Source organism: Corvus moneduloides, chromosome 3, assembly GCF_009650955.1.
Source record: "Corvus moneduloides isolate bCorMon1 chromosome 3, bCorMon1.pri, whole genome shotgun sequence".
Lineage (NCBI taxonomy): Eukaryota > Metazoa > Chordata > Aves > Passeriformes > Corvidae > Corvus > Corvus moneduloides.
In genome coordinates, this window is record NC_045478.1 from 69417081 (window position 1) to 69438208 (window position 21128).

General features: G+C 39.3%; 1 protein-coding gene across 1 annotated transcript in view; it reads left to right on the forward strand.

The window, feature by feature from the left end:
* ADGB (androglobin) overlaps positions 1-19381 on the forward strand; it is a 118382-nt gene extending 99001 nt beyond the window's left edge. Inside the window, exons 29-34 of the mRNA XM_032102143.1 lie at positions 6231-6340; positions 8177-8332; positions 13419-13527; positions 16093-16180; positions 17331-17514; positions 19115-19381. Coding sequence (XP_031958034.1) covers positions 6231-6340; positions 8177-8332; positions 13419-13527; positions 16093-16180; positions 17331-17514; positions 19115-19279 — 812 coding nt within the window. The 3' untranslated portion in view covers positions 19280-19381. The remainder of the gene's footprint in view (positions 1-6230; positions 6341-8176; positions 8333-13418; positions 13528-16092; positions 16181-17330; positions 17515-19114) is intronic.
* Positions 19382-21128: the final 1747 nt, after the last annotated feature.

Here is a 21128-nt window from a genome sequence, read left to right on the forward strand (position 1 = left end):
TAGGAAAGCTCCCAAGTACAGTCCGTATGTCTAAGTCAGGAAGGGGACAGAGAAATTAAAGGGTTTTGGGTTTTTTACAGATTATTGTAGGATTTCTTAAGGGACAGTAAAAACCAAGCCCAAGACACATTAAAAGCACTTAAGAATACTAGTCAATATTCTGTAAATCAGATAAATGTCTCATATTTTTTCTTCTTTTACCAGTAGGGTTGACACAAAATTATTTAGGTCTTAATTATGTTAAAGTTTATCACTCTGGACCCAACAGCCTGAGAGGCAAGGCTGCTGCTACTGCACATTCCCAGGTCCAACTATTTGTGAGGCTGAAGATGTCATCCCACCAAGCACATGCACATAGACACACATACACACGATGTATATATGTATGTGTATACATATATATATGCATATATACACACACACACACATTGCCAGCTTCACAGATCACAGACAGACACTCAAAGCACATACACAAACACAGACAGTACCACCTGCCTCATCCTGCTTTTCCCTCTTTGGCTGGAAAGAATGGAAGTCCCCTAGAGAGACTATATATTTCTATAAAGGTGGATCCCTCCACCAGCTGGACTTAGACACCTAGTGTGCCCAGTAGCTGGCCCCTGCATCCCCTATGAGCTCTGAGGCTGCAGCCCTACTCCAGCTGCTAGTGCAGAACATCACGCACACAGGCAGCTGATTCTCCTGTGTTCTCACCCCTAGGTTCCTGCAGAACCTAAAATATTACTTTCCACCATTCAGTAAATTTTCTGTATCATTAATACTAAAGTTCTATAACTCAATTTTTAAAAGAAGTGATAAGCAGAAAGTATTTGCTTCCTCATATATATACACTTGCTAATACCCTGTAACTTTTTAGGATGGATTGATTTTTATTTACTAGTGGTATGTCTCACTTCTTACTATATTTACATATTTCTCTTAAAATGTCTGGTCAAGTCTTTTTTTTGTAATATCTAGTACCCTGGACTGAACTGAGATTCAGCAGCGGTAATTACTGATGGATATGATATAATTTCTTGGGTTTGGGATGTATGCAATATTTGAGATTTTTTTCAGTATTTCTTCAGTTATTATTATGCAACTTTACAAATATGTATCTTCTTGATTTACTATAGTCTCTAGACAGTTTTAGTAGCAGTTGAGGAGCTATGTCATGTAGGCTTACAGGCCTGTACACAGCTCTTTTAGTGATTTCACCTGTTTGTAGTTTGTTGTGTTCTTCACAATATCATCTTTTCTTCCTAGATGATTCCATTTATTCTCTTAATTTTCCCTGTAGACTGCTTCTTACAATAGACATCCTGTTACATCCTCTTATCCTTCTGAGTCAGTTACATAGGGACACTTGCACTTGGCACACCTGCCACGCTACTGGTGTGTATCCTTTTATACAGCTTCACTGTGGCCTGTAGAGCTGCACGTCAAGGGAGGTCACTTCATCTCTTAAGCTTCTTCACTAGTTCTCAGCTCATATCACTGAACCTTGTCAATGTCATCAGTATTCTCATGTTGAATTCAAGGTAGCAGTATTCCAGTTCATAGCTCCCCTTCTCCATGGTAATTGATGCTCATTTGCATTCAAACATACTTAAGCTACAGTCAGTGATAACAAGCACTTTTTCTCTTGGGATTATTTTAAAATAGTGTCATTTTTGTGCCCTGTCATAATTGCTGCATTTTAGAGTAACCCAAATCCATTTCACAGTTCTTATTAACTGAGTATTTCTGTTCATACAAAGATACCAACAGATTGCCTAAGCCACCAACAGAGTTTAAAAACAACCTAGATCAAAAAGTTTAAACACCAATACACATTTAATCCTTAGTGTTTATGTACCCCTATTAACAGCAATATTTATCTGGAGTGCTTACTATAGTTAAGTATTTTGGGGAAAACCCAAACATTTAATCTTTTTTCTAATCTAGTCTTAAATCAGTTTGAAAACTGACCTTTACCATTTAAAATTGATGACACCAGTTGTCAGACACAAAATTCATATAATAATAATATTGGTGTATAACCAAAAAGGTATTGTCTCACCATGTGATTTTTAAGAATGCTGCAGTGAGCCAGTTGAAAAATTTCTGCAACAAATTTTCCCTGTTGCAAGTATCCCTTTTTCATGTAAGCCGACAGTGCCATCTGGAGTTAATTTTGTATTAAAGCTAATTTATCATGGCAAAACCATACTTCAACTTCGTATTAAGATCTGCTAAAGTCTTTTAAACTAGTCTCCCTTTAAATGACAACCCATGCTATTATACTGTTGATATTCACCAATATTATAAATACTTATTTCAAACATTTTTGAAGAAAATAAATTCTCTGGTATACAGATCCTATGATAATTTTGTATTTGTTGATGTTTGTACTTGTAAAAAGAACTGTGTTAGTGAAAGTTATTTTGTGAATAATACTTAGTCATATTTATTATATATGAAATCCCATTAAATGTTTCATTAAAGAGCCCATTGCACAAACAAAACATTAAAAAGGCATTAGGCAGGAAAACCTAAGTACACAGAAATTAGGAAGTTCCACATAGTTTATTTATGTGGTCTTCGTCTTTTCTCTCTTTTTTCTTGCTCTCTCTTTTTTTTTTTTTTTTGTCTCCTCCTTCTGAGAACTGTTGCAGAGCAAGTCTTCAATGGTAAAATATTTTTAAAAATGCAAGCTCAAGATCATAATTCTTGTGGAAAAGGGGAACAGTTAGCGGGCAATCTTGCAACTGCTAGTACTATTGTCAGTTGCTTGACTGTGTGAACAAAATCACTTTAAGGTTCATTTTGTGTATAGGATTTTCAGCTATTATGTTTTGGGGTTCTTTGGTTTTATTTTTTTGGTAATAAGATCACAAGTTTTATTGTGCAACTGTCACAACCCCTAGCTGAATCATCACTGTGTGCTGAATGCTAACTGCAGCATGTATTTTACATATTACCTTAAATTAACTTAGGAGTATAAGCTGTTGATAAGAGAAGGCTGTCTATCCAACTAGGAAAGCAGGGGAGATAGAGTGCCCAGCCCAGGTAGTAGAGGTAGGTTTGAAAAGGCAGGACAGAAAATATGCTTTGGAATATTCCTTTTTATCCTCCAAAGCTGTGAAAGTTTCTCCCACAGGTTTTCTTTTCCCAAAGGAGAATTTGCTGGCTTGTGCCAAGGGGAGGATTCCATGGGATGTTTCACAGGATGTTCAGATCTCTCTCTCTTTATCTCTTTCCCTGCTTGCCTGTCAGTAGTGATTAATCACCTGCCTGCTGTTCAGTGAACAAATAGTTCACAGAGGATACATGATGGTGCTGTAGATCTCTAAGCCACACTCTAACCCCACACTACTACTGTGACCATATTATTGGATTGCTTCTATCCTGGTGTATTTTTTCTGTTACTTTAGTGTATGGGTGAGCCCAATTTTGGAAAGATTTTTGATGTTGCCATCTGTGAGAATCCTCCTGACGGTCCAGTCAAAGACAGGAAAAGCAACATCTGAACTTCTCAATCTTTTCTTAACAAAATATGAAAGTCCCTCATGGGGCAACTTACAGTTATTGCTATCAACTACTGGATAATCCCACTAAATGCTCAGAGCCTATTTCATACAGGAGCATGATACCTTCTCAAAGAAAGCTTCAAAAGACTCCTCTGTATTATACCTATGAATAAGATAGAGTCTCTGTAATTTAAATTTCATAAACCAGGAGTTGCTGTCTATCTTGCCTAAAAAAAGAGAATTGATGTATCTCAATCTGAAGCTGAGTTTCATCTAGAAAGCATTTGGTGCAATTGTCAAGCTTGTCATAGGCAGGACATCAGACTGGATGATCACTTTGGTCACATTTGGCATTAGACTAAATGAATTTTTGTATAAATAATTGAAGAGCAGTAGAGAAGCTAATTTTAAAGTTGCTGTCAGCTGTGTGTCATCACTGACAGCCTGCGTGATGCCCAAGCTTTTCTTGGTGCCATACAGATACAAAAACTGCCACTGAGAGTTTGTGATGATTGATGCATAAGCTGTGAGCTGGAATGGCCTTTTACTTTCTGTATCATCTGCCTGCCTTTCTTCTTATCATATCCCATACAAAGCATTTGCCTGGCTTTGCCCTAAGAAAAGTCCCAAGTTGTTACTCGCATCTCCCTTTGAATCAGAGCGGGCAGCAAGCCGAAATGCAATCATTGCCCCCTCCAGGCATGTCTGGAGGATGATCCCAAAACTGGGGATACTTCTTGCTCTGCTGAGGGAGTGGGAAGGGCTGTGGGAACTTGAACAGGGCAGCTCATGGCAGAGCTTGGAGATCTCAACTTAATCTTGCCCTAAGCCTTCATATCTGGATTTAAAGTAGGTTACCTCATTCTAGCCCTATCATTTCTTATGCTTCCTTGTTCTTTGATAACTTATCAGGATATGCTATAAGTTCAGAACATCGAAATGTTATAATTCAGAGTCACTAAATATTTATAGAAACCAGACAAGCTTGTAGTATCCTATGACATAGAAATTCTTTGTCTGGAATCATTTAGCTAACTACACTGAATGTCTTTTGAGTGTTTGTGTAAACAATAAATAATTTGTCTCTAAAAATTAATAATTCCTTGAATAATGCATGTACACCAGCCTGATTTATGGTGCTACTATGTAATGATAATGTGAAATTAAAGGGAAAGCCATTTTTGTAATCATTTTATAACTTTGAATTATGTCATCATTATTTGTTTTAGTCTATTCAGTATTTGTGGAGACCACTTTAATTTTTACTTTCATTCTTTAATATATGCCTTGATAGCCCTGAATCAATTAAGTTTTACACTTTGGTGTCATTGGACATTTTTTAAAGTATCATGAGGAGATAAGAATAATACCATTTCCAGATAAACACATGTACAGTGTAATATGTATGATATTACTTATATACCATATAATATATATTTTTATGTGGAGCTATATGTGCATTATAAATATGTTTCTATATATTTAATATTTAGGATTTTATATATCCCTATAATCTTAGCCATGACATTGCAGATCTCATCCAAAGCTCATTAATCGTGCAGTACAATGATTTGTTCTCAGTGGAAAGAAATTGGAAAAGCACTAAGTAAAAGATATCTTATCTTGAAAGCATTAACTGAAAGATATCTTATTATTATCATCAGACTGTGAAACAGTCACTCATATCAACTTTTTTCTGAGAGAAGTCCCCTATTTTACCGTATTGGCTAAATCTAGGTTTCAGCACTTGTCTCAATGTTTAAGTAGGAAGGTGGAAGGAAATGGAGATTTCGGACTCAGGTCTTTAATCTTCCTCATAGTGTTTTGGATACATCCCTAGTTGTTTCAACTGATACACTCCTGATGCTATTGAAGTTAAATGCTATTACAGGCTTTATTTATTAATTTATTTCAACAAGAATATGACATGCAATAAGTCTTGTTTACAGCTCTCACCAGCTAAGACATTGCAAAATAGTGATGCAAATGTCAATTCTCAGTATCATTAATTCAAACATATAGTATACATATGTACTGATAATATAATTAATTAAAAATGTTCTCAGATAGTTGTGATAATGACAATTTTGCATTTCTTAAATATGCCTCGAGTCCCAAACATGTTTCTTTGCCTTAACTTCCTTGCATTTTTGGTGGGTTGTATCTACATTCTCTGTTCTAGACAGTCTTAGGATGTGAGATAATGAGAACATTGACTTTACCTATTTTGAGCTTCATACCTTCCTGGTGCATAACAAACACTGCCAGTGATTGTATGAGACTGTATAAGGGAAGTGAGTGTGAAGCTGTGATTCTTGTGCATTGAAGTCTTTATACCGACCCATACACAAGGCAGCAGTGCAGTGACTGATAGCAGGCACCGTGACAAACTCTCAGTTAAGCCCTGAGTAAAGTGCTATTTAGGACAGATAAGGCTGTCACAATACGTTCACCTTGTAAGTACGTTTTCAAAAGTTGTTTTGTCTTCACATTCTTTCTTGGTAGTACTTGAAAGTGTCAACTAATTAACTGGGTTCCCTTTGTCTCTCTTTATGATTGTTTTGTGCTGTTATTCCACCCTGGGTTTTGTATGGGGAACTATATTTATGGATAACAATGATATTCTCTAATTCGTCATGCATTATAACTACATCTGAGTAATACACAGGGGAAAGGACGAGGAGCACAACTTTCCCCTAACTCTCACTTCTTTCAAAGTAAAAAAGATTGCAAGTATTCCTGAGTCAACCATAAGATCAAAAGATAAAGTATTTGAGAAGACAGAAAAAGAGAAGTTCCAGAACGAAAGAGGATCACTTGAATCTCAGGTGAGAACAAGGCCAAAGCCTTGATTTGTTGAATGTGCCATCCTTGCACTGAATATAGAGATATTCTCAGGTCTGCAGATCAGTACTGCTAGGACTTCTAACATCCCTTGCATTTCTCTATACCCTGCTTTGCCACCATTTTAGCTTTACACCTGAGAAAGGCTGAATTAAAAAGGTTGAATGCAAAAAATGTGCCTCCTGGATTTAGAAATACCATTTGCTCATTTCTTTGTTTATGTATAAAGGAACTACTGGTTGTTCCTTTTGTTGGTGTAGTTTCCTGTCTCTGCTGAAGGCTTACTAAATTCCATGAATTCACCATATTTGTGTTCCATTAGTCCCTCATAGTGGCTTTCATAGGTTCCTAGGGAGATGAAATAGGTCTTTCCACTGTAGTCAGTTCCTGTCTCATATATCACAATTGTCATTAGCATGCAGACACACAGTGGCAGAAAAATTGGTACGTACTTGCTTACTTGGAAGTTCTTCTCCCCTGGGGTGGGATCATCTGAGTGTCCTGTGGCTGTCTGAAAAGCTATTGCCAGCCTTTATGCCTTAAAAGGAATAATTGACATTATTGGTTGCAAACAGATTAATGGAAAGCAATGAAGGAACTGACAGCACCTTGTTTAATGGTATTGCTTTTTCTGGGAATTTTGCTGCCTCATGGTGTGTAGTTCAAGGAGTGATCCATGGATTTTTCATGAAGAAATCTCTACTGGGTTTTTTTTTTGTTGACTAAACTTGCTGCACAGCAGACTTCCCTGTGATTCATATCCACACCTAGTTATACAGAGTTCTGGAATAGTGCCTTATACTAGAGGTGCTGGGACAATGGTTCTTGGGAGTCCACCACTAAAACAGATGCAAGTTTTGAGATGGAGCCCTTGCAGATAAAGAAGATGCCCACCTTTAGTCTCAAATAAGAGCTGAACTCCTCACCCTAGTTCTAAGTCTTAGGCTTAAAGCTTCTTCAGATGGTATGGTTTCCAGAAATATATGCAGCACAATATCTCATTGGTTCATCAGACAGCAGAATAGTCTCCTAGACTTCAGGGGCTACTTACCCTGTGATTCTGGAGAAGCCACGTGTTAAGGTGTTTTAGAGACTTTGGGAAGTGACTGGAAAAGAACTTTACAAGACAGAGCAAGGTTTATTTCTAAACAAAAATCCCACTTGAATATAATAAGGCTTCTAGTAAAGAAGGGAAGGGAAGGGAAGGGAAGGGAAGGGAAGGGAAGGGAAGGGAAGGGAAGGGAAGGGAAGGGAAGGGAAGGGAAGGGAAGGGAAGGGAAGGGAAGGGAAGGGAAGGGAAGGGAAGGGAAGGGAAGGGAAGGGAAGGGAAGGGAAGGGAAGGGAAGGGAAGGGAAGGGAAGGGAAGGGAAGGGAAGGGAAGGGAAGGGAAGGGAAAGGAAGGGAAGGGAAGGGAAAGGAAGGGAAGGGAAGGGAAAGGAAGGGAAAGGAAGGGAAGGGAAGGGAAAGGAAGGGAAGGGAAGGGAAAGGAAGGGAAGGGAAGGGAGATAAAACAATTGCATGAAAAATCACTGCAAAATACTCTGGTTCAGACAAACTGTTCAGAAGAACTGGGAGGGTGGAGCATGCTGTATGGGGGTGGGGGAAAACATGTGAACAAAATACCTGAAAGAGCTTCCAGGCATTGCAAAGTAATTTTTCTTTCCTTTGGCAGCCTCTATTTGTGTCATAATGCGTATCAGTCTGTCAATGTACAATGCATATCAGTCAGAAAAATTATCAGTATAGAAAAATATAACTTCATCCTAAAGAGTGATAATAGATGTGTACCAGTGACTACATTGTGTTTATGATACTTTCAGCCAGCAGATTCAAACACACCCTACTGGATTTTACGCATAGTTAGCGAACAGAAAGAGGCAGACTTTCTGGAGATGAAGAAAGACACCCGGCGAGCAGATGAGATCAGAGCCATGAAAGAAGCATGGGAGTCTGCAGAGCCAGGGAGAGCTGTCAAGGTAATACCAGTGTGCTATCTTTGCAGTGATGTTTCTTCACAAGTTCCAGGAGTTGTTGTGATGATAGAGCAGTTGTCACAACAGAAACCTGACTTCATGGGGTTGTCCTCTTCACCACTCTGTGGAAGACAAGAAATTTTACAGTTTAAAGAATTAAAAGTGATTATGTGCCTGAATTCCAGGCAGGAATCCAGATAATCTACTTCAGGCTTCTGTAGATCACTGAGATTTTAGGTTCTACTTTACAAAACATAGAAAAGTTTCTCCTTAGAAAGCCAACTACCTCTACACATTTGCAAAGCTGCTACTTGTGGCAAGTTTAATGTTTAGCATGAACAGATTCGATTGAGAAATACACTGCTATTGTCGCGGGTTCGGTTTGTAACCGGGCGGAAACACCAATTTAGTGTAGTGGTTTGGTCCAAAATACTCATTACTGTTTATCTGCTGTGAGATAAGAATTAGGAGAAATGCAAAACAGGCACCAAACTTGAAAGAATATAAAGAAGTTTATTAACAGACCTAAAAGAAGAAAAAAAAATTATACCACCTTCAGAACTCTCCTCCTCCCCCCACCTTCCTCCCTTCTCCCACTGACAATGTGAAAAGACAACCCTTAAGATGTTCAGTCTGTTTACCACTTCCATAATAACCTTGTTCAGTCCATTTAGAAAGAGAAGTCTCTTCTTGCTCATGCTATGAAAACATTATCACAACGAGACAGCCGCCCACTTCCAAATAACTTTGTTCAGTCCATTTAGGAAGAGGAGTCTCTCTGCCTGCGTGTGAGTCCTTTCCCCCGACTTGCAGCTTTTCCCACAACTGCTTTCGAGGGTCCACTCTTGAAGTTTTTTGGGGTACAATTTTAAGGTTGAGCCGTTCAGAAACAAAAACAGAGGCCCTTCTCCTTCCCTGGGAGCAAAGGGTCTTCATCATCTTCATCGTTAGGACTATCTCTGGGAGCATCTCTAGGAACTGAGGTTTTCTCCTTTCCTATTTGGAGCAAAAGTCCTCATCTGGTTCATCTCTACGGACTGAGGTTTTCTCCTTTCCCGTTTGGAGCAAAAGTCCTCATCTGGTTCATCTCTACGGACTGAGGTTTTCTCCTTTCCCGTTTGGAGCAAAAGTCCTCATCTGGTTCATCTCTACGGACTGAGGTTTTCTCCTTTCCCGTTTGGAGCAAAAGTCCTCATCTGGTTCATCTCTACGGACTGAGGTTTTCTCCTTTCCCGTTTGGAGCAAAAGTCCTCATCTCTCCCTGTCCAAACTTCTCATGAAATTACAGCTGCGTCAGCATCTGCCTATCTCAACGCAGGTGCTTTTGCTTACGAGTTGAACACTCCACCCCCCATATCTTCATGAAATTACAACAGGATACTCTGATATATCATAGCTTCACAACAGAATTTCAGCTTTAAGCATCTCCTCTCTCTCTTCCCTCAGGTTTTCAGCTCTTCACAGCAATAAAAGGGTTACTCTCACCTCGGCCTTGCAGCTTTGCAGCTGGAATGTTGAATGTTTCTTATCGCAGTGGAGAGGGGGGAGAGCCGAGCCGCTCCGGCTGCCCACGGCAAGGCAGTGGGGGGGGGGGGGGTTCCATGGCTGGAACAGGTCCATCGACCTAGGATGGCCGTGGCCCGGCCCGGCCTGGCCCAAGCAGGGCCTGGCCGGGCCCGCAGCCACCTGTCCCAGCGCCGGAAACGAGAGAGAGCTTGGAGAGGGAGTTTGCCTATTCTTAAATGTGGATCACAGAGGTGATCGCAACTTTAAGTGGCTTAGAGAATTGTCCATATTCAAACTGGCCAGCTGATAGGTTCTATCAGTTCCCAGAGGAAACTGTAAGCACCCCTTAGCAAGGACGTCCCTTCCGGGACTATGCTTGCTAACCTATGACATTCTCCACCCCTCACCTCTGTGAAGACACATTTAAGAATTATTATCAAAATTACATTCAACTTCTACCATATTCCACCCCTAGATAGTTCAATACAATTACAATATAAGTTTCTCACTATCATGCTACTTAACTTATGACTTAATACTTGCTTTGCCCAGTATTCCTCCTAATTAATCATTATCTCACAGTTCTCATCAATTGCCCGCATTCTCCACCATTTTGTCGCGGGTTCGGTTTGTAACCGGGCGGAGACACCAATTTAGTGTAGTGGTTTGGTCCAAAATACTCATTACTGTTTATCTGCTGTGAGATAAGAATTAGGAGAAATGCAAAACAGGCACCAAACTTGAAAGAATATAAAGAAGTTTATTAACAGACCTAAAAGAAGAAAAAAAATTATACCACCTTCAGAACTCTCCTCCTCCCCCCACCTTCCTCCCTTCTCCCACTGACAATGTGAAAAGACAACCCTTAAGATGTTCAGTCTGTTTACCACTTCCATAATAACCTTGTTCAGTCCATTTAGAAAGAGAAGTCTCTTCTTGCTCATGCTATGAAAACATTATCACAACGAGACAGCCGCCCACTTCCAAATATTGTTCAGTCCATTTAGGAAGAGGAGTCTCTCTGCCTGCGTGTGAGTCCTTTCCCCCGACTTGCAGCTTTTCCCGCAACTGCTTTCGAGGGTCCACTCTTGAAGTTTTTTGGGGTACAATTTTAAGGTTGAGCCGTTCAGAAACAAAAACAGAGGCCCTTCTCCTTCCCTGGGAGCAAAGGGTCTTCATCATCTTCATCGTTAGGACTATCTCTGGTTCATCTCTAGGAACTGAGGTTTTCTCCTTTCCTATTTGGAGCAAAAGTCCTCATCTGGTTCATCTCTACGGACTGAGGTTTTCTCCTTTCCCGTTTGGAGCAAAAGTCCTCATCTGGTTCATCTCTACGGACTGAGGTTTTCTCCTTTCCCGTTTGGAGCAAAAGTCCTCATCTGGTTCATCTCTACGGACTGAGGTTTTCTCCTTTCCCGTTTGGAGCAAAAGTCCTCATCTCTCCCTGTCCAAACTTCTCATGAAATTACAGCTGCGTCAGCATCTGCCTATCTCAACGCAGGTGCTTTTGCTTACGAGTTGAACACTCCACCCCCCATATCTTCATGAAATTACAACAGGATACTCTGATATATCATAGCTTCACAACAGAATTTCAGCTTTAAGCATCTCCTCTCTCTCTTCCCTCAGGTTTTCAGCTCTTCACAGCAATAAAAGGGTTACTCTCACCTCGGCCTTGCAGCTTTGCAGCTGGAATGTTGAATGTTTCTTATCGCAGTGGAGAGAGGGGAGAGCCGAGCCGCTCCGGCTGCCCACGGCAAGGCAGTGGGGGGGGGTTCCATGGCTGGAACAGGTCCATCGACCCAGGATGGCCGTGGCCCGGCCCGGCCTGGCCCAAGCAGGGCCTGGCCGGGCCCGCTGGCCCCCGCACGGGCCCTGCAGCCACCTGTCCCAGCGCCGGAAACGAGAGAGAGCTTGGAGGGGGAGTTTGCCTATTCTTAAATGTGGATCACAGAGGTGATCGCAACTTTAAGTGGCTTAGAGAATTGTCCATATTCAAACTGGCCAGCTGATAGGTTCTATCAGTTCCCAGAGGAAACTGTAAGCACCCCTTAGCAAGGACGTCCCTTCCGGGACTATGCTTGCTAACCTATGACAGCTATAAACATGCCAAAAATGATTCCTCCTGAAGAACTGGCATCTGGTCATATCAGTACTCAAATTGTCCCTTGCAGCCAGGATTCCAAATTCATTCTGCGTTGCAGGTTACCCATGGGCTGGTACACGCTCAGTATGAATTCACTGTTTTGGAGAAGCAATACTGATTTAGTTGCCGGCTGCATCTGGGTGCTTTTGACGTGACATATGCTTGAGGTGGAAAAATAATACATGCTCTTTCTAGCAAAGCAAAAAGTTGCAGTGCTGATTCAGAATTAGAAGCATCATTACCAAAGAAAAATAAAAGAACAAAGTGCAGTCTTCTAACTCACCTGAGAGTCATTCCCTATCACCACCAATACAATTTCCCATTAAGGAATATTCAGTCAGAATCCCAGATTTGTCTTTTTTATATTACCTTTCAGAAATGAACCTCAGACATGAGTCTTGCCAGTTAGAATCTCAGATTTTCTCAGTTCTTTTCAGTTTGTTCAAAAGCAGAACTTTTCCTGACACTACTCTGTTAAATTCTGAACTAAGGAGAGATGCAGCTCTGCAGCTTTGATTGGTTGTGCTGAGACTGAAAATGCAAGTACAGCCTCCTAAAGATTAGCTGGAAATGAATCCTCTTTGATGTGCAAAGACTCTTCAGAATCTGATTCTATCACTGTTGCCTTTTTTAATCAGAAAATCAACTGAATTGCAACTACGGGGTTCCATTTTTGAAGCCCCTTAGGTTTGTGACAATTTTTTAAAACAGCTGTCATTAAGACAATTGCAGCAACAACAGAATATGCTAAAACAAGGTCTAAATTGGGGGTGTGCTATCCAGATTAAGTAGTTTCCCCTTTCCTTTCTTCTTGACAACCCTGGCCCAATGTCTGCCCATTCCAGAGTCACAGACCCTCTGACTCTGGAAATTGAGTGCCTGACTCCGGGATGACCAAAAGCCAAAGGGCTTCTCTATCCATTCTGGCAACGTCAGCCCTTAAGAGAATGCCAAGTGAGTCAAAGTTGCCTTCTGAAAAAACAGAAGTGCTGATGTCTGGTTCTGGCATCAAAGGTAATTGAGTCTGAAAGGGTTTGCACCCAAAGGTCTCATTTTTCAGGAGGAAGTCTAAATCATCAGGCTATAGGAGCTCCTAGGATGAAGTGATAGTTCCCTAAGGAGGTGCAGTAGCCATACATTCAGCTATACAGCTTTTGTTTTATTTTTAATCCCAATACTATTTTAAACTGCCCAGAGATTAGTGATTTCCCACTATTTCATTGGACAGTGATCTTTAGTATAAGTGTGCAGTATCTTAGGACTGATTCAGTGGGATCCTGGCATCTTTTCTGATTCCAGCACCAGGCAGACTTGCACACTGCACCCTGGTGTTAGGTCTTATTGAAGACTTATAGAATCCTACTTTTGAAAATTCTTTGAGATTTAAAATATGCAGTAAAATTTTTCTTACCTGGACTATAAAACTTTGATCTCTAGGCTTTTCAGGAACGTGTGCGTTTTATTAATAAGTATGCTGTGAGAGATTCAGAGGAACCCATAGCTGGGGCTGAGACTGCCAACTTAACACCTAGCTCAGGAGAAACAGGTAAGGGTATAACTTTCTGTTCAGCATGTTCCACTCCTTAGAAAAGACTTCTGCATTAAATACTGGTAGTAGATGGATAGATCAGCTCCAATAAAGGTGTCCAAATGTGCAATGGCAAGCTTGCTCTCTATCCCCTCTTTATTTTAATTGTTTCACTGCTCTATTTACAGACACACAGCCCCACAGCTCTTGGAGGCTGCCAAGTTACCCTTAAGCAAACTTCAGGTAGTCCTTTTGTAGTAGAATTCTAATCCTGAATTAATCTGAAATTTTTGGAAGTTCAGCGGAAAATACCTTCTCCTTCAATTCCAAGTACCAGAGTTCATTAGTGTAGAAATGCTAAAAAAGTGTTTAGCAGCTAAAATAGCATGTCAGTAAGAGACTAATACACCTAAACTGCATTCTCTTCATGTTTATGTTCATGGAAATTGTTCATGAAGAGTGATCTAGAAGCGAGGTGTCAAAAAGTGCATTCTGAGTAGCATCAGCTTCCTGGAAGCTTCCATGAGTGCTGCCTAATGTTATTTAGTGATTACAACTTCTATGGGTTCTTCATATGTATTCCCTGCCAATTTCTGTACTCTGATGAAAAGTTGAACTGGGTGCAAGACTTCAAGCTGTTTGTTGGTTTTTTTCTTTTGTGAATATGCTGAGATCAGGCCATCATAAAAAGGACAGAATACTGCCCAGTCTGATTGTGACAATATCTGGTCATGACTCATGTTCATGGAACTAGAACCCGTGACCCATACTTAATTATAGGTTAGTGTTTTTCCATCCTGGTAAGTACACTTCACAGGAAAGGTTCAGAACTTAAGTAGAATTAATCCTCACCTACTGCCTTAAACATAATATTGGTTACTCAAAACAATATTATTTCCTCTAAGTTACTGGCTAAAGGACTTCAAAATTAATGGTTGTCTACCTAGAGCTTTGTTCTAAACTAAGCATTTAGAGTCTAATATAAAGCCTTATGAAGTAAAGAGTGACACCCCAATGACTTTAAGTTGTTGTGGTTCTATTCTGTTGCAGTGAGCCATGACCAACCCCAGGGCCAGCCCCAAAAGCCTTGAGCACCCCAAAGGCTGTGATCTGTGCCTTACCCTTTAGCTGCAAGTCTCCCTTCCCCATTTTTCTCGTATCTCTCTGCCTTTCCAGAGTGATCTAGGTTCTTTGGCAGCAGATTGGTCTCTGTTACTCCTCCCAGCCTCCCCCTTTCTTCATTGACTGTAATCCCTTCTCCCCACCTCTGTAACACCCGCTGGCCGAAGTATCATTGGTTACTGTGTGTTTTCCACGCCTGCTTGTCGGGCTACAAAACCGTCCCTCCAGGCATGTGGCTTATTCTACCCTGGAATAAACCCCTTTCCCACGAAGGGGAGTCCCTCCGCTTTATCCTACCTCCTTCACGCGCGCTGGCCATCGGGGTGCAAGGCGAACCCCAGCTGGGGATTCGCCCGTTCTCCCGCACGCCGCAATCGGACTCCATCTGTCCCTGCTCGGGGCAGGCAGAAGGCTGCTCGGTACCAGGACAACACGCTAGCCCGGCTGGTACTGCAGCACTGTTCCACAGAGTACAGCAATAGGCAATGATGGGATTGAACATCTCTGTAGTATGCAGTATCTTAATGAGGATTTTTGTATTCTGGAGAATTCTGTTCTGATGGGCAGTATCTAAGGCACTTCCAAAGATCCAAGTCACCCTTTGAGACCAGCAGAGAAGGCTGGTATATTTGTCCATGTATAGACAGTAAATATATAGACAGTAATTTTTTTAATGTTCAGAAACCTCTTCCTATTTTTTCATGAGAAAAGTCCAGTAATATTTTTAAAACATTTCAACTGGTTACTGCTATAGGTAAGGTAATAAAAGAGTTTTTATAAAAGAAAACTACTGCAGTCATCATTAAATCTCATCAAATTTCACAGGTATTTCACAAGCACATGGAGACAAATTGAAAGAAGGAAGCATTAAAATAATGACAAAGCAGCTCAGCCTGGTGCCAAGCTTAATATCAGATGTGTCATTGTATTGCAAGAATGCTACAATAAAACATAGCATGGTTATTATCCATGTGGTTAAAAAAAAAGTCTAAGATTTCAGAATACCAGTTTTACTATGTCATGGTTTTTCTTTAAACTGGTATTTCTTAAACTAAATATTTTCCCCAAAAGGGAATAAAATTTTTTAAAATTACAGCCAGGACTGAACAACCAGCTTGTTATTGATTTTTTTAAATAAAAGAATATGATTCCCAGAAGTTGTTTTTATATCTTTCAGGCACTGCAAATTCAATGTTCTTGCTTAGATTTACAAACTTTCTTGAGTAGAGGGGATTTAGCTAAAATATATATATTAGTGTAATTGTAGTATATGTGGGGGTTTTGCAGCATCTTTGATTGTATCCTACATGTTGGAAGTAAAAGGGCAGAAATATATCCTCTTCAGCCCATATTCTCATTTAATAATTTTGCTGAGCCAAAGGAAGAAAAATTTAGGTGGAGCCCCCTAGCATAACCAAATAACCAGTTTAATCTGTTCTATTTTATATTTTCTTACCACAGGAGAGAAAGCACCACAAACAGCTATTGGCTCAAGATTAAAAACACAGCAAAAGAAATGGGAGCTTATAGACCTTAGTCCTTACATGAGGTAAACTGCCCTAACATAATAAATGCCCAAGGAGTTGAATCACTGCACTGTATGTAATGAGTACGTGACATAGACTTTTGAAGACAATGAGCATTCAGGCAAATATATTTATTTCAGTGTTCATCTTGAAAGGAGCATGTATTTCCAGATCACAGGATATTCTGAATTGGAAGGGCCCCACGAGGATCATCAAGTCCTGCTCTTAAGTGAATGGCCCATACAGGGATTGAACCCACAATCTTGGTGGTATCAGCACCACACTCCAAACAGCTGAGCCAATCTCAGGATCATAAGAAATTTTTCAGGATGTTATGCTGGCTTAAGATAACATATTTAACAAACACAGTTCAGTTAATAATAGTTAATATCTGAAATAATTATATTAATTATATTTATTATTCAAAAGAACTTTATTCTTTATTACAAATGTTGACATGAACTTATCAAGCTAATTCACATGCACCTCCTTATTTGCTGTGCTGTGGCTAGAACCCACTTCATGCTTAAGTCCATTTGTATTCAATGTGGCATTTTTGTATTTCATTGATCTTCAAAAGACTTTAAAAAATGCTGAAAAAAATGCTCAAATTTCATTTTAAATTGAAAGGGAAATAGGCATTATATTGAAGTGAATAGCATTAAACCAGTAGAAAATATGGCAAAATACCTTCCAGAAGTTTGAATCTTGTAAGCATTTCATTTGTCTCCAACTCCTTGACTTTTACACTAGTCATTTAGGGCAAAATTTCAAAGTATATTATCCACTTACCTGCCATTATGCCAAAAGGAAAAAAAAAAAGAAATTGATTTTGTCTCAATGCATAATTATAATATAAAAAAACTTCTAAAAATATATTTCTTGCAAATTAAAAGTAAGTGTCACATGTAGGAGTTTTTCCTATGCTCGAAGATGAGCATGATTTTACAAATAGATTTAAAACAGACACTCAAATATATGGCCTCAGGAATGTATTTTCTTATTGGTGTTATATATAAACAGAAGAAAAGTGACTCCTTAACCATATCTAACCATACGATAGTGATGTTGCCAAATATAAGCCAAATACCTGCATATAGATGTTAAGCAAAATAGACAACAACCAAAACTGCATTTGATATGAGACAAATACCTGTTTTGTATTTCCTTCAGAAAAACAATGTCTGAATCTGTCCTGAGAAATGAATCTATCATTCAACAGCAACAGATGCGTAAAGAAGAAAAAATTAACCATTTTAGGCAACTCCGCAAGCTGGTATTGGAACAAAGACAAAAAGAAGAAAATGACAGAGTTTTATTGAAGCAAAATATACTTGAAATGTATGAGAACCTGCAGGTATGTTTTCAAGATTACTTTCCAGTTAATTACTACCGTGATGTCTGCCACTAGTCTGAATATCCTGATCAACCATTATCAAGAGTTTTGTATTCAGTACTAGTAATTAGAAGCAGTGAACAAGCTTGAAATTTCACTTGGGCAAAGGTTAAAACTAAAAGTTCTAAAGTAAAAAAATAGTACTGCATGACATCCTTAGTATGAATACCCTCTCTGCAAAAACACTATTTTATCAGCATAAAAGGATGGTTATAAGTCAGAATAAACTGACATGTGACATACATGGCCAGATGCTTATTAGGTAAAGCATCTCCAGTTTGGCTATTTTTTAGTTATAGAATTGAATAGAGCTTTTTGAAAAGGAATAAAAATTATACAGGGGGATAAGTTGCTCTTAATGTGTCTCAGAGAAAAGTTAGAGAACGCAGTTTTCTTGGAATATGCATGATGCCAGCAAACAAAGAATTTAGATTACTAATCTTCAGAAAACCATGTCTATAAGTAATAAATGTGGTAGCATTAGGGTAGGATCCATTGTGAGGATTAACTCAGCCAAGCATTGCACATGAAATTGGTACAAATATTTTACCAAATTGGCTTAAATGTTGAGCATCAACAGGAACAAAATGATGTGTTACAGTGGTGATACAATAACCACTATCAATCAGCTGGTGACTATTCAGAGCTCTTAAAACTGGGTAAGAGACAGTAAAAGCAATTTTACATCAAATCAACCTATTTACAGAAATCTTACTTGAAAACATCTCCTTAACTAGTTCCCAGACAGCCTGATTTATGTTACTCAAGTACTGGTCAGCAAGGAGCCACAGTTCTCCCTCCAGCAGCCTGATCCTATTAAGCCAGGTTTTCAGATGTTACTATGATTTTGGATGCCTAACATATTATATATTAGAAGGGCAAATTTTTCACAAGAGTAGATCCTCTACTCTTTCTGGAAAGTATTTCCTTTAAAAGTGTTTCACAGTATGAATTTAAAATGAGAGTTACTTGTGAATATGCACACTGTACTGATAAGCACTTTTGCAGTTCTTTCATCTGTAGACCATAAAGAACTATATAGACGTTTCCAGGTATCCCCATTTTTCAGGATGGAAATAGAAAAGGGAAAGTATTCAGAGGTGTCAAAGCCCCACTTGCCCTAGGTCTCATTGAAGGTCATTGTGATTTAGGCTCCTTTAGCCTCTTAAAAGGCTAGAACTCCTAAGCCATTTCAGCATTTCTGACACCTAGTTTTTAATAGACTTGTTTAAGACAGAAAAGCAAAGCAGTAACTGAAAAGGGACTAGATCCAGATGGGTAACTACTCTGTTGCCCTATTCTCCTTTCATACAACTAGCTTATTATTCCAGCAGTTTAAAAAGGATTTTTCTGAACTTTCTCTTCTTCATGGTGGAAAGATTGACATATAGCTGCTTCCTTTGAGAAATCAATAAACATCCATGTAAAAAGAAAAGGAGAGATACTCCCCCTGTACTTACAGAGTCGCAAAGTGAAACAGAAGAGCAAGGATACAGTTCCTTGTGATGAAATCAAGATTGATGTGCTGAGCATGGCAGTATTGCTGTTTGTTTTTGGCCAGGCATCCTTAGATGAAACACGAGGCAGAGTTTACAGCATTCGGGAAGCATACAGAAATCAGCTGCTGGAGGCTGAGCGCATAAAACAAGAAGAACTGGCAGCTCAGGAAGCAGCCCTGCAAGCAGAGCAAAAGAAGAGAATTGCAGACAGAAAGAAAAAACGGTAAAGGCTTAGGGAAAAAAAGCGTAGTTGCTATCACTAGTGAATTGTATTTAACAGTTTGGGAAAGAAAGTTCATATGCAAAGATGAGAAAGAATGTTTATTATTTTCAAGTATTTTTGGCAACTATATCACATTTTCTCTCTTTGCCTGTTGCTAGTCAAAAAATTGATCTAGTATTCTTTTTAGCAGTGTTTGGTATTTTGCTTCTCACAAAGCTACTCGCTACTATTAAAATTTTTGTGTTTTACTGAAATAACTTTTGCAATAAAATTCATATTCCATTTAGACTCTTCTCCCAAAATCACCATGTCTTTTGTCTTTTTTCCCAATCAAAACAGAACTAGTCAAGAATGAATCAGAGTTGAAACAGTAAATGTAACCAGTCAGTTTTGAAAGTCATTTGACCTGGCTCCTTCAGTGAATGACAATTTATGGAGTTTATCATAATTAAATAGCGGCAAACCACACTTTTCATATGCTGGCATTGGGAGGCTTACCAAAGCCTGACTGAGTAGGCACTCACAAGCTCTCTGTGTACTGTAATATTTTTCCCTTCCATCATTCTCTTACGTGTTTTGGAATCTCAGTAATGCTCTGTAGTGACAAACTCATGACACAACCTTCCAAGGCTTGTTAAATACTCCTTTATCCTTCCTAAGCTATATTTTGCCCATGCTGGCTTTGCTCAAAGTGACTAATTACAGTAGACTCTCATCTGGAATTTAAAATCATTTCTTAAAAGTAAACCAGTGAATGAGGTGGCAATCACAGGCTTTTTACACAAAGGGTGAAATGTTTCCTCTAAGCTCTTGTTTCCATTATCATAGAACTCCTGTATTTGTCATTTTGTCATCAAACACAAAAAAACTATCACCTCAAGCTGTTGCCCTATCCACCTTTCTTTCCCAAGAAACCACTCACAAGCTATCACTCTGTGCACAGAGACAATGATCAAAACTCTTACAATTGTGAGAGATCTCTAGAACGGACAAAGCTGTTTTAAATGGCTTAAAGTATTTTCCATGTATGCAGTTGCAAGCAGAAGCTTGGGAAGTTAGACTAAGTATATATTGTATACATGCAGTGTGTCCAGGATGTCCAAAAGCATTTTATTATCTAGTTAAGGTAAGAAACCGTGAGACTCACCCATTTGATGCAAATCACAGGAATTTTTGTGCTTTTCATTCTGGCCACTGGACAGGCTACCATTGCCTTTGAAACTAGCCTTTCCTCTGCATCTTAATGACCAGATGTTCAGCTTCAGCTGGTTTTACTCACCTCTGTTTTATCCATACATCACTATTTGGCTTGAACTTGACTCAGTCTTCTGTCAGTTCTATGATGTCTGTGCTTTGTACATCATCAAACCTACACACTTGCTGTGTGCCTCCATTCGGCCTCCTTCCTCCCATACATCACGAACTAAACTAACTAGCTTGAGTTTTTGTCTTTGAAAAGGAAGAATTGAAACCAGAGTCCTAAAACTGCACTGGTGAATTTTATTTCTAAGATCAGGAGCTAAGTTTTGCTTTGACCCATACAGGCTGCAAATAAAAAGCCTGTCAGTCTTTTGCTATAATTGCTCTTTGTCCTCTCTGTTTTGGAATATAGGATATACTGCTTCATAATATTCTATCTTGTTTCCATAGCAATAGCATGTGTTGGTTGTCTTCTTATGTGAATCTCTAATGAGCTTCTGTAGAGGAAGATCAAGTTGAAGTTCTGTTCTTCATGTCACTGCAAGCGTTATAACGACATTCTGTTGTAAAAATCAATCCAGTTCCAAAAGCCAGCATTATAAACATCTAAATGTAAAAAATTCAGCTAATAACTTTCATGATCACAACCCGTC